Source organism: Tasmannia lanceolata, unplaced genomic scaffold, assembly GCF_043159265.1.
Source record: "Tasmannia lanceolata isolate RefF3 unplaced genomic scaffold, GAP_Taslan_0.1 ptg000002l, whole genome shotgun sequence".
Classification (NCBI taxonomy): Eukaryota; Viridiplantae; Streptophyta; class Magnoliopsida; order Canellales; family Winteraceae; genus Tasmannia; species Tasmannia lanceolata.
Window position 1 is genome coordinate 40,923,592 of NW_027518679.1, and position 12,322 is coordinate 40,935,913.

Below are 12,322 nucleotides of genomic sequence, written 5' to 3' on the forward strand. Positions count from 1 at the left end.
GATGATCCTTACACTTCAAAGCTCAGAACCAGGATGATCAAACCCAAGAGCACCCGATGCCTAAGCAAAACTATGTTCACTTCCATGCTTTCAAGCTTTCTGCCTCAATCTCCTCTTTTTGTATAAGGTATAACAATACCAAATACAACAGGTTTTCCAAACCTACGTCTCTCTATCTCCCCGTCTAATTAGGAAAGAACGAGGGGGACAAGCGTCGAATAGTTGGAGAGGATGAAGAGTTTCTCTTTAAGGAAAGAAAAAACTAATACATGTTAGCCTATACAAAGGATGGACTTTATGTAGAGAAAACCAAAGACCCAATCTCACTCGAATAATAACTCCTACGATACAAAAATCTTAAGTCTTAGCCAAATATGGACATTCCAATAACACTTCACTAATCCTAATCCCCTAACACGAAATCCACACAATCAAAGTAACAATTGTAACATAGCCCATCAACAGTAGGGAACAGATCCATACAATCAAAGTAACATTTGCAATATAGCCCATCAACAGTAGGGCAAATTGTATGAATACACTCCTGATTGCCTAATCGCAATCTATAGCATCTTTTACTTCAATAAGCCATCCGAATTGGATGTTGTATCTTGCAACTGCTTCCTCTTCCAAACCAACATTGTGCCTAGTGGTTGACAGTTTGTTTATTCATTGTTCCTTTACGCACGGGATTTTAGAGTAAAATTTTCAGCTTTTTGGTGTTAGCTGAGTTCTGCCTGGTCACATTGATGAGCTTTTTGAAGCATAAGTTTTTAACCCTTGGCCTGCTAAGGGTTATACACTCTGGGGTTTGTTAATTTTTGCCTCGCTTTGGCATGCCTGGAGGGAAAGAAATGGAAAGATATTCAAAAGGATGCCGAAGGGCATATCAACCATTACAAAACAATTTCTTTTGGTGGTTATTCACTGGGCAGGATTCCTCCCCATTTTAAGAGGGGGAAGGGGAAGCTTAGGAAAACCTAGTTCAATGGGTCTGGATGGATTGATTTGTGGGACGGATGTGGAGCTCATTAGGGCCTTTTGTGCCCATCTAGGTGCCACTGATTGTAGCGTGGTAGAGGTTCAGAGGTTCAGACTGTTTCACAGGATTAAACTTGTAGACAAGCCACAGCTGAATTATCTTGCTAAGGAGGGAAACTCTCAATCCAAACCATTGGAATTGTAATAGTGCTTCTCACCCATGGAGGTTCGCTTATGCTATTGAGGAAATTCGGGGGACACCGTTGAAAATCATTCTAAGATCATCCAACATGAGTTTCAATGACAGTTAGGTGGATCATCTTGGTCGCTAGAGTGACAAAACAGCCTTAGGAAAGCATTGATCCCCTTCCCAACAATGTTGTTTCTTTATCCCTTGCTTTTACATTTTGATTTTTTTTTTTTTGGCGTGGGGTAAGCTGGGGTTTGGCAGGACCCCACAACCAAGCTTTTACATTTTGTTGTTTCCCAACCATTTCAGTCTTGGGAGTTTTTGCCTCTTTTTCTGCATCACCATAAAAAAAGGTGCTATATCTTGAAGAAATGAAAAAGAAGCAATTTCAAGCAATCTTAAAGTAGCAAACCCAACTACCGATTCCCACAGGAACCAGCTCAAGACAGAGAAGAAAACAAAAAAGAACAGTAAAAAAACACATCACCTTTCACACATATTCAAGCCCATGAGTCGCTTCTCATCCATGTACTCCACCAAGAAATATAATATACGGTGGAGAGAGTCAGGGTACAAACCCAAGATCCTTAAAGTATTCGTGCTCGAGTGCATTCTTTGCCGTAATTCTTCTACTTGGTTCCAAGCAAAGCATTTTCTGGCAAATTTGTAGAAGCAAGTATTAATAACAATGATAGAAATCCAAGATTTTCACAAAATATGTAGAACCAAGGCTGTACTTTTAGCCGAATAATCAATAATTGGACACAAAACAAGTACCCTTTTCTTTTGTAGAAGTAGAACACATCATTTCAGGTTATTTAAGTAGCAAGTGATGAAAAATCCCAGATGGCTAGATCAGTAGATCCGTTTCACTTGAAAAGAAGAATCTATTAGGCAGTAGAAAAATGCAAATCAGAGACCCTACTTCAAGTCAAGCAGAGGTCAATTCCCAAAGAAGTTGAGTTAATCTACACCTCTATTCAATGGGATGTTTGCTATTTATTAGACCTTCTTGTGCTTATGCAGCAGTACCAAAATCCAGATGCTAAGAGAACTTCAGCTCCTAGTTTATGGTGTGTGTGATACCAAGGCCATGCTTGGCAATCATGAAAAAATATTCCATGGAATATTTTTGGGGCCAGTTGTGAGATATGGGCGGGCGCGGGGGCGGGGGCAGGAGAGGGAGAAACTTGAGATGGTGGGAAAACAATTTGAAGGTGGGCATGAAAAGCACCTAAAAATCAGGAATATCGAAAATGAAAAAAAAAATTGAAGTCGGTATTTTTTTTCACTATTTTTAGGGATTTTTTATGCTCTCTCCACTCCCACTAACTCAAGTCTATCACCATCTCTCCTCCTCCGCCCATCTAGTGCAATTGGGCCTACCAATATTCCATGAAATAATTTTTCATGGTTGCAAAACATGGCTTAAGAAATTAAAGCAACTCATCTAATGCAATTGGGCCTACCAATATTCCATGAAATAATTTTTCATGGTTGCCAAACATGGCTTAAGAAATTAAAGTAACTCTATACATTTTCATCTTTCAACGAATTCTGGCGAGGAAATTGATGGATAACTTCTTGGTTTTGCAAAAAATGATAAAAAAAAGTGGCCTATTATTCAAGGACAAGAAATATCCCTGCCTCCTAGTGAAATGACAGTGCAGCATGGAAATTTAGCAAACGATAAACATTAAGTTAAGCTCAGCTCTAAATTTAAGAGAAAAAATAGTTCACAAAATTCTAGTCCGGTTTGGGTGTTTAAAGTTGATTGTGCAATATATAAAAAAGCTTGAAAACCAAAATCCAAACTCACAGAAAGAAGATCAAGGCCAGCTGGATCAAGATTAGGAACGACAGTTGCCAAAGCCTGCACAACAGAAGTTTTTGAAATTCTAATAACACCCTTCAGGATCAATGAAATGTGTCTTATTCTGTGTATGACTACAATTTCTTCAATAGATTGGAATGGAATGGAAGTGGAATATATATTTCCAAGCAAAAGACCTGATACCTTAGGAGGCCACTTGGGAAAGGCGGACTTAAAGTCAGGCAAGGAAGTCACCCCTGGCCAAGTTTCTTCATTTGGTGTACCCATAACTCTTCATACAAAAAACATATGTTAAAAAATTGCCACTGAAGAGGCAACATGCATATATTAAAACGACAATATTTATGTGCTCCAGCACCTGAAAATCTTGAACAACTCATCAATCTCAGAATCCCCTGGAAACAATGGTTTCTGGTTAACCATTTCAGCAAAAATACAGCCTACTGACCAGACATCAACTGGAGTGGAGTAGTGCCGGGATCCAAGGAGGATTTCAGGTGCTCTGTACCACAGTGTTACCACCTGAAAAGAGCTTGTCAACGGTTACAGGTAAGAATAATTTTTAGGGCGGGACTATTCCCTACAGATGCAGGCAATTTGAAATTATTCCGGACAAGAAAGAAAGGGAGGAACTAATTAAAACTAGAAAAAGCCCTGCCAAATAATCAGTAAAAAAACTAAAAATGAAAACATGCACACAAACACACATTATAACATCATATATGCATAGAAGCACATTTATAACACTAAAAACTGCATTTCAGTCTGTATTTTCTCATTCTTGAACCTTAAATTGATAATAAACCACCAGAAAAAATAAAAATGAGACACAGTTATTTTGGTATGTAAGAGGGCTGGTATGGCCACCCTTCGGATTAGGCCTACCAACCATACCACTTTGCCTATGTGTAAGAAGTATATCGAATAGGACAAACAGATATGGGTCAAAGTGCCTAAATTCAGGAGTGAAAATAGCAGCACCTTGTAATTGAAAAGCTTTAGATCAGTGTTCAAAACCTTGGATTTGGACAGGAACCCAGCCAAGGTGAAAGGAGTCTACTCAGGCGAGTCAATGATTGATGGGTCAATTTTTCATAAAATTAGACGAGCACAAGGAGTTTTTAATTGACTTGGAAGGCAATAGTCGGACTCGACCAAAGTAAAACTGAATCGACTCAAATGAGTTGATGATTGACTAAGGGATTTTTTCAACAGTGCATTAGATACCAACTTAAAAATATTAAAAAGAAAAACCAGAAAAAGTCAGAGGTGATGGACAAATATACCTCATGAGTAAATGTCCGAACAGGAATACCAAATGCCCTGGCCAGCCCAAAGTCTGCAAGCTTCAATGCGTTTGTGCGGCGATCTATCAGCAAATTCTGGGGCTTCAAATCTCGGTGAAGAACCCTATGAGAATGGCAGTAAGCGATACCACGAAGAATCTGATACAGAAATGTCTGAAAAGGACAGGGCAGAAAATTATCTCAATAATTTAACAGTGACTAGTCCAGTATCACTAGTACAATTTTAATTAATAATACACGGGAAAAATAATCAGTTATTTCTCAATGGTAAGGCCATAGAGATTCACTTTAATTACGGTTATATCATTTGAACCAAAATAAAATAATAGACATCAGCAGCTATTGCAATTCTTAATAATACTAAGGGGGGGGGGAATAACCGTTTATTTCTCAATGGTAAGAGGGCCATACACGTTCACTTAAATAACAGTTATATCATTTGAATCAAAATAACATAATAGAAATCAGCAGTACAACAAGTACTCAATAAGCATACAGCAATCAAACCATTTTTATACAGCCATAATTGTGATTCCAGAGTTACCTTTAAAAACCCGTAAATGCATCCATACAGATGAAGAATCACAATTTTCATTTATAAACCATAAGCAGATGATGATAATTTTCCAATTTCAAATCTATGAGGATCGCCAAAAGGTACTTCAAATTTTGATTGTCCAGACAAAAAGAAGGCAGCACATGCTGCTATAAGTGAACACATTTTGGACACAAACTCCAAAAATATAACCAGGTATCTTCACTTAGGATTTAGACAAGTATACAAACATACATACTAGACTAGATTACTAGTACAACACTACAACCTAAACCGTAGCAACTATAACCAAAATATAAGCTTTTAAAGAAATAGAGCCAATAGTTTCTTCACTGAAAGCATAATTACATATCAATTTAGAGGAAGCAAATGCGCACAGAAGACATACATTTCAAAATTTCAGTCACTGCCCTGCGAAAGCCGAGACAGTAGGAGTGCAACTTGGGTCGATATTTTGAAATTCGGGTTGAGCTTTTACATTAAAATTGGGTCCGGTTCAGGTTGATTCCAATTCATTTTTTAGCAAAACCTCAACCCGACCCGACCCAAGTTGCACCCCTACGAAGCATCACTAAAGAAAAGTCTCCCCTAAAGCTTTTGACTTTCTGGTAGTAGTCTTGAAATTACGAAGGACCTCATTGAGACAAGCAAATGCAATAGAGAATTACCTCTAAAGGTCTAACAGAAACTATCTGTCATCATAAGAGTTTGAAATCTCATACACATTTGAATGATTTGGAAAATAAATAGTTTAAATTGATCATCTGCTTAAAAAAACTCATTATTAATCTCTTGCTCTGAAAAAATTTCAGCATGATGCTCCTATTTTACGTTCTTCTCAGTAGGGCATCCTCAATTCATGCAGAGACCTCACACTTGAAGTCTGAGGCCTCTCTGCAAGTTTTTTTTTTTAAAAAAAAACATCTACATGTTCACGATGGTAGGATCACAGGAGATATATGCCCTTTTAGAATCAGCAGCAGCCAAAACTAATGGATTTCAAATTTCAAAACACTAGATAATAATAGACAATATATTAACAAAACAGTTAGAGCAGGTTCATATATTGCCCCACACATAAAAGATGGTCCATTTGCACCTTCTCTTGCATGTTTCCCACTTTCCCTAAAGAATAAAACGTAAATAAAGAAACATGTTTCACCAGATATGTATCTTTTAATACTGTTATTGTTTTACGTCATAGATGCTTCATTATATCTTATGTTGCACAGAATTCATGTTCATGGGTACATAATGCAATCTATTTTAAGTGGCAATGAGTGCTACTCCATGCAGTAGACTCCACAAAAGAGCCCCAATAAACTAATATTTAAATAATTAAATTTGTACATAAAATATAATTCCCTAACTATTTGTATTCAATTACACTGAGCACCTTCAGTTTCCAGCATTACCTTACCGTGTCGCTAGGTCACCAAAAATATGTTTTTTGGAGAATTAAAACCACATGTTTTCTACAAATTCCATCTACCGATAGCATCTTTTGTTCACATCTCCTTCATTCTTACTGACAAAGAAATTGTATATGTGACATCAGGATATAGGAAACAGAAAGCAGTTCCACCTTCTTTGGTTAGATTTGACACACTACAGCAGCTTCATGGCTAACTCTAAGACAGAATCCCAATATAATTCCCATTCTTTCGCATGCGATCACCAGAAGAGAGGAGATTCAAGGAAACTAGTCTTTAAGTATTAGACAGAATTTAAATGGAAGCAGTTAACTCAAGTTTTGATATGGAGCAGCCAAACTCCTATACTGATTTCATGTTTGAAGAGTATGACATTAACATCAATCTTTCAGTATAGGACCTTGAATGGGAGGAAAGATCTCACCTACTTTTATTATTCGAGGGTCCTTGGCAAATTCTGGAGAAGAATCCATGTGCTTCTTCAAGTCCAGGTCCAAATATTCAAAAACCAAATACAAACGTTTATCACTGTGCACTACATCTTGCAACCTGTTGTTTAGCAAACGTGAGAAGAAATTGTTCAGGGAAGCAGTACAGCATTAAAAAGAATCAAACTCAAACTGAAAATGCAACAAAACGTCAAAAAATGCACAAGCAAATGAAAAAAAAAAGGAAAAGAAGAGAAAAGAGGAGAAGCACTAGATGTATACAAACCACCTCATCTGTCTACAGATTTGTGTATATGTATTACTTTGTAAACAAGAAAAAAGACATCACAGCAGATTGCATTCCTCAACATTGCTTCTGAATTATTCAAGTTTTGTGTTCATTCAATGACATATATCAAGGTCTGAGCAATAGCAGAAAAGAGATGGCAGCAGGTTCAGTGCTCTCAGTTGGAGCAGCTCGCTCGTGTCTGTTGTCCCATTGTAACTTTAGTCCTTATCATTGTATATTATTATTTATCGCTATTATTGATATAAAAAAAACAGCACAAAAGTGCTGCTCATGCATAGAAGTGTTACAAGTGAATTGATGAGAAGTACCATTCCAGCAGAACCAAAGCGTGTGTTCTTCATTCTCAACAGTCAAGTATAAAGAAGACTGTCCTTCCTTGAGATCAGAATCAAATACGTATATAGAAATTCTGTCTTGCAGAGGATCACGGGCTGACGAATCCCAAGAGCTCTTATTGAAGGAGTTGTTTGGCACCTCGATTTCAACTTATCACATCCGGGGTTAAAGAAGGCTCCAAGGTTTCGGTTGTTCACCGGTTCAAGTGATACATGAGTTGGGTAATTGTCTTTAGAACATAGTTTTAAAACTCCCCCATGTCATCATGGACTCCCCCAAATCGACTCCCTTCTTGGCCATGTTCGGCGTTTTGCCGCCGTATTCTGTGTTGTGCCCTACAGAGTCAATAAAAACTCCTTTGACTCTCCCGAATTATGACCGTGTCAACCAAATACTCGACTGCGTCGATCCAAGTCGACTAGGATTTCCTTCAGCCGCGTTCTGCACCGCATTCTCGTTATTAGACACTGCTTTGGAATGTCATGAGACAGTTCAGTATCTATCTACGACATTCATCCCTGCTCGATGGGTATGTCTTGCAATCAAGCTCCATTTCGCCTTTGCACCTGAGGGCCAATCTTCATCAAACCTGAGGAAACCTTTGCATGCCTCCGTTACCTTTTGAGAGGCTAACGCCCCATACAAACTAGGGTTGCAACTTGGGTCGGGGTTTACCCGACAAGCATAAACCCAACCCGAAAAAATCATGGGCCAGGTTTAGGAATCTCAAGTTTTTTGCTAAAAAAACCCGACCCGACCCGACCCAATATATATTGTAGGGTAGGGTAGGGTTTTGGAAAATCTGACCCACCCGACTAGAGTTGCAACTCTAATTTCTTCCAAACACCCTTGCTACTTTTGATAACTGCACTCTTATAAAGCGAAAGGGGTTTTAAGCCCTCTTTGTATTTGTATTCCAATGATTGTTTTGAGAACAGCACCCATGTAAAGGTTAAAATCGATTATTCTCTCAATTTTGGAATGCCAACTTCTATTACTTCTAATGCAGTTTTTATAACCGTTTAACAGTTGTGAGTACAATTAACCTTTGTGTAATATTTTTCAGAACCATAACACTCATTCTCATGCAAGAAAAAATGGAGTTTCTGTTTTGCTTTTTTTTTTTGTAAAAAAAATTGTCACTTAAAATGTTTCCAATTGATATATTTTCTTGGTGTTAATACAATCTTTATGGTGGATTTATGGTGCATGCATCGAGAACGTTAGAAACCCAGACCCAACCTGCCCCGAGAAACCATCTCGGGTAGGGACGGGTTTATGAATCCTGGGCTTTCCAAAAAAAAAAAAATATCGACCGGACCAGACCCGAGGTAGGTTCTTGCGTAGGATATTGGAAAGCCCGACCCGCCTGACCCATCTTGCAACCCTAATACGATTGTCCCTTGGCTTGCAGGTCCCGACACAAGGCTAGAATTATAGTTCTTCCACAGTTGTATCTCACTGTATCTCACTGATGGCTCACCCACCCCCCTCCAATCTTCCTTGCTCATTATCATACAATCACTTATTCACGAACCTCATGTGGGACTAATAGTTCTCCTTTCCCATCTCATGGAAAACTCTTTTTGCTCCACTAAGACCCATCCCCATCTAGTGGTATTTTAGTGATAGGTTCTATAGGAATTGGCAGATCATATTTGGTCAAATGAATCCCTAGCGACAAACTCCTATGTTCCTTTCATTATGGCATTTTCGAACAAGTTCTAGGATGAAAAGCCTAAAGGTTATCTTAATGATGATATATTGATATCGATATTGATGGTAGTGACGACTGACAATATCGACATTGACGATAGTAACCATATCAATATTAATGGTAGTGACGAAATTGATGATGCCCTTGATAAGAGTTGCTCTTTGGAGAGCACAGTGTGATGAGAGTGTTCTTTTTTTTTTTTGAACTGGACAATATGATGAAAGTTATAAGCTATGTTGGGAGGAGGGGGGAGTTCTTGTCTATCATTGACCCCTATGGTAGAAACAGTCGGGGAAGCCCTATTAGTATGGGGAGGCAGTGGTTTACCTTTGTGGTAGATGTCAACGGTTCGAGTCTATTCTTTCTCATCCTTTTGTTACATGGATTAGCTCTTCAATAGCAAACCCATACATGAAGAATGCTCTTCCTTGACAATGAATCAATCACTTGTAACTGATAGCTGTACATCATGTATGGCTTCCTTTAATCATCTTAGTTTCAACAAAACAATATTAATTATCTAAATAAGACTTTGATACATAGATGCTGAATCCAAAAAGGTAAAAGGAACAGTTGAATGGTGTAAACAAACAAACAAACATCTACCTATTTCATCCAACAACGGAAAAACTATAGGGATTGCAATTAGGACCTGACTATGTTGCCATGCTGCATTTCTTTCAAGAGAGAGATCTCTCTAATCGCCGTGCTTGGCACTCCCTCATCCTCCTGCTCAAGGCGGATCTTCTTCAGTGCAATGGTCTCATTTGTCACACGATCACGAGCCTTGTAGACAACACCATAAGTCCCTTCTCCAATCTTCTCAACTTTCTCATACTTCCAAATTTACAAACATAAAAAAAATTACATAAAAAAAACTCAGGAAATTCCCACTGGACAAAAATAAAAACAAGTTGAGCCACAAGCAGATCTTTTACCTGGTCCATTCAATCCAGATCGAAATATATCGCTGCACAAATCAGAAACCTAGAGTCAAGCATTCGAACAAACAACACAAAGGCAACAATGACAACAACATCCTCAATCAATATAGCAATAAATAATCGAAAATAAATAAGAAAAAAATTAAGAATCAACAATACAGTCTGCAAAAAATAAACATGAACAAAGAAAATCCACATTCAAGAGAAAGGAACGCGAAAACGACTCCATTGTCCAACATGTCTGCGAAAACACCATAAAACCTAGAAAACATCCCCATTATCCAACAAACATGCGCATCTAAATCAATCGGCATTCAAGCAGAGTTTTACCATAAAACCTAGAAAATATAATAAAATCTAGTTCAACATGTCTACGAAAACACCATAAAACCTAGAAAATATCCACATTATGCAACAAACATGTTTAAAAAAAAGCGCACCTAAATCAATCGGCATTCAAGCAGAGTTTTACTATAAAACCTAGATAATATATTAAAACCTAGTTCAACATGTCTACTAAAACACCATAAAACCTACAAAACATCCACATTATCCAACGAACATGTTTCAAAAAAAGCACATCTAAATCAATCGGCATTCGAGCAGAGTTTTACCATAAAAACTATAAAATACCATAAAACCTAGAAAATATCATAAAACCTAGAAAGTATCATAAAACCTAGTTCAACATGTCTGCGAAGACACAATAAAACCTAGAAAACATACACATTATCAAGCAAAGATGTTTAAAAAAAGCGAATCTAAATCAATCGGCATTCAACCAGAGTTTTACCGGAATAAAATCAAATCAAAGTCAATAAACACAATGAAATCCAAAAATCCGGCTCCGAAACAAAGATCGGATCACTACAAAAGGAAAACTACTACCAAAATCGAATAAGTACTTGCTAGAAACAAAGTTCCGATCACTACAAAAAGAAAACTAGTAGATAAATCGAACATGTACATATTAGAATCCAAAAAATAATAATACTAGAAATCAATGAAGAAAAATGGAGGGAACGTACGGACCTGGAAAAATCCAGGGCTTGGAGATGAGATTAGGAGAAAAATAGAGAAAATCTCTCTCTCTCTCGCTCTCTCTACTCTAGTGTGTGAAGTCCTTGGCTGTAAAATAGTAATTTTAGGAGGCAATTAGCGACCTAATGTAGATTTAGCAGTGATTATCGTATTGACTAATGCGTCAACCCGTGAAAATGACCTTTCTCAGTTGAATTGACGGAAATACCCTTATCATTTATCAATATTCTCGAAACGGTCCTCGTCATTTATCTCTTTTGCCAGATGTCTGGGGAGGGTAAAGTTTATCGGCCAGATGTCAGCGAAATATCGGACAAAAATAACAGATTAAATGATGGTGGTATTAAAACCAACCTGTTTTTGGTATTTGCCACCCATCTTTTTTGGAGATGTTTGGCTTGTGGATAAGGTGGGTGGGATTTAGGGGGTGCAACTTGGGTCGGGCCCAATCAGAATCCAACAGGTTAGCCCGATTTCGGGTTGGGTTGGGTTGGGTTGGGTTGGCCTTCCCTCGAGTTAGATTGGGTGTTACGGTTAGGGTTGGGAAAAGCCAACCTGACGTAACTCGGGTCGGGTTAGGGTCGAGGCCTTCAGCCACCCGACCTAACCTGAACCTGACCTTGCGCCCTTTAACTTTATTCCTTTTTTCTTTTCTTTTTTGAATGGTACTAATTTTATCCTAATCCTTAACTACTAAAAAGGAAAATCCTTAAAAAATCTTCTGCTTCTTTCCTACTATTGCCTTATGCGTCCCGCCTTAATTTCCGTCAAAGTCCCACATGTGTCCTTTGTCATTACTTCTTTTTTGTCATTTCCGCTTCTCAGATGCCCTGCACATGAGTTAAAAAAAGACTCCAGCTGTCTCCTTTTATGCCTTTTTTGTTCCATAATTGTCATTATTTTTCAATTTTATTTGTAGTTTTGGCGTAATTGTCATATTTTAGTACCTTGTTCGGTATTTTTTCGTAATTTTTCTGCTTTGCTTCCATTTTCCCGTAATTTTTCATTTAAAACTTAGTACCCGCATGATTATTATTTATTGCTATTATGTATTGCTAGCCACCTTTGCACAAATCGTACTTCTACCAATCTTCGCAGCAAAGGATGGACGCTCGGCGAAGGTGGCTAGCAAATCCATGTACAAAAAAAAAAATCTTAAAAACATACGTCAAAAATCCGGTTGACCCAGCCCTCACGGGCAGGGTGCAGGTCCAAGCCTAATGACCCGTAAAATTTTCCGCTTCA

The 12,322-nt window shown here is 38.0% G+C and overlaps 1 protein-coding gene across 1 annotated transcript; it reads right to left on the reverse strand.

The window, feature by feature from the left end:
* Positions 1-1,534: 1,534 nt before the first annotated feature.
* LOC143872733 (cell division control protein 2 homolog) lies at positions 1,535-11,191 on the reverse strand. Its single transcript, XM_077376760.1, has 9 exons — positions 11,069-11,191; positions 10,031-10,062; positions 9,745-9,929; positions 6,730-6,850; positions 4,292-4,465; positions 3,364-3,527; positions 3,189-3,276; positions 2,991-3,044; positions 1,535-1,826 (listed from the first exon to the last, which is right to left on the reverse strand). Exons 2-9 carry the CDS (start codon positions 10,037-10,039, stop codon positions 1,737-1,739), a joined length of 885 nt encoding a protein of 294 aa, XP_077232875.1. The 5' UTR covers positions 10,040-10,062; positions 11,069-11,191; the 3' UTR covers positions 1,535-1,736.
* Between the last annotated feature and the right edge of the window lie 1,131 nt (positions 11,192-12,322).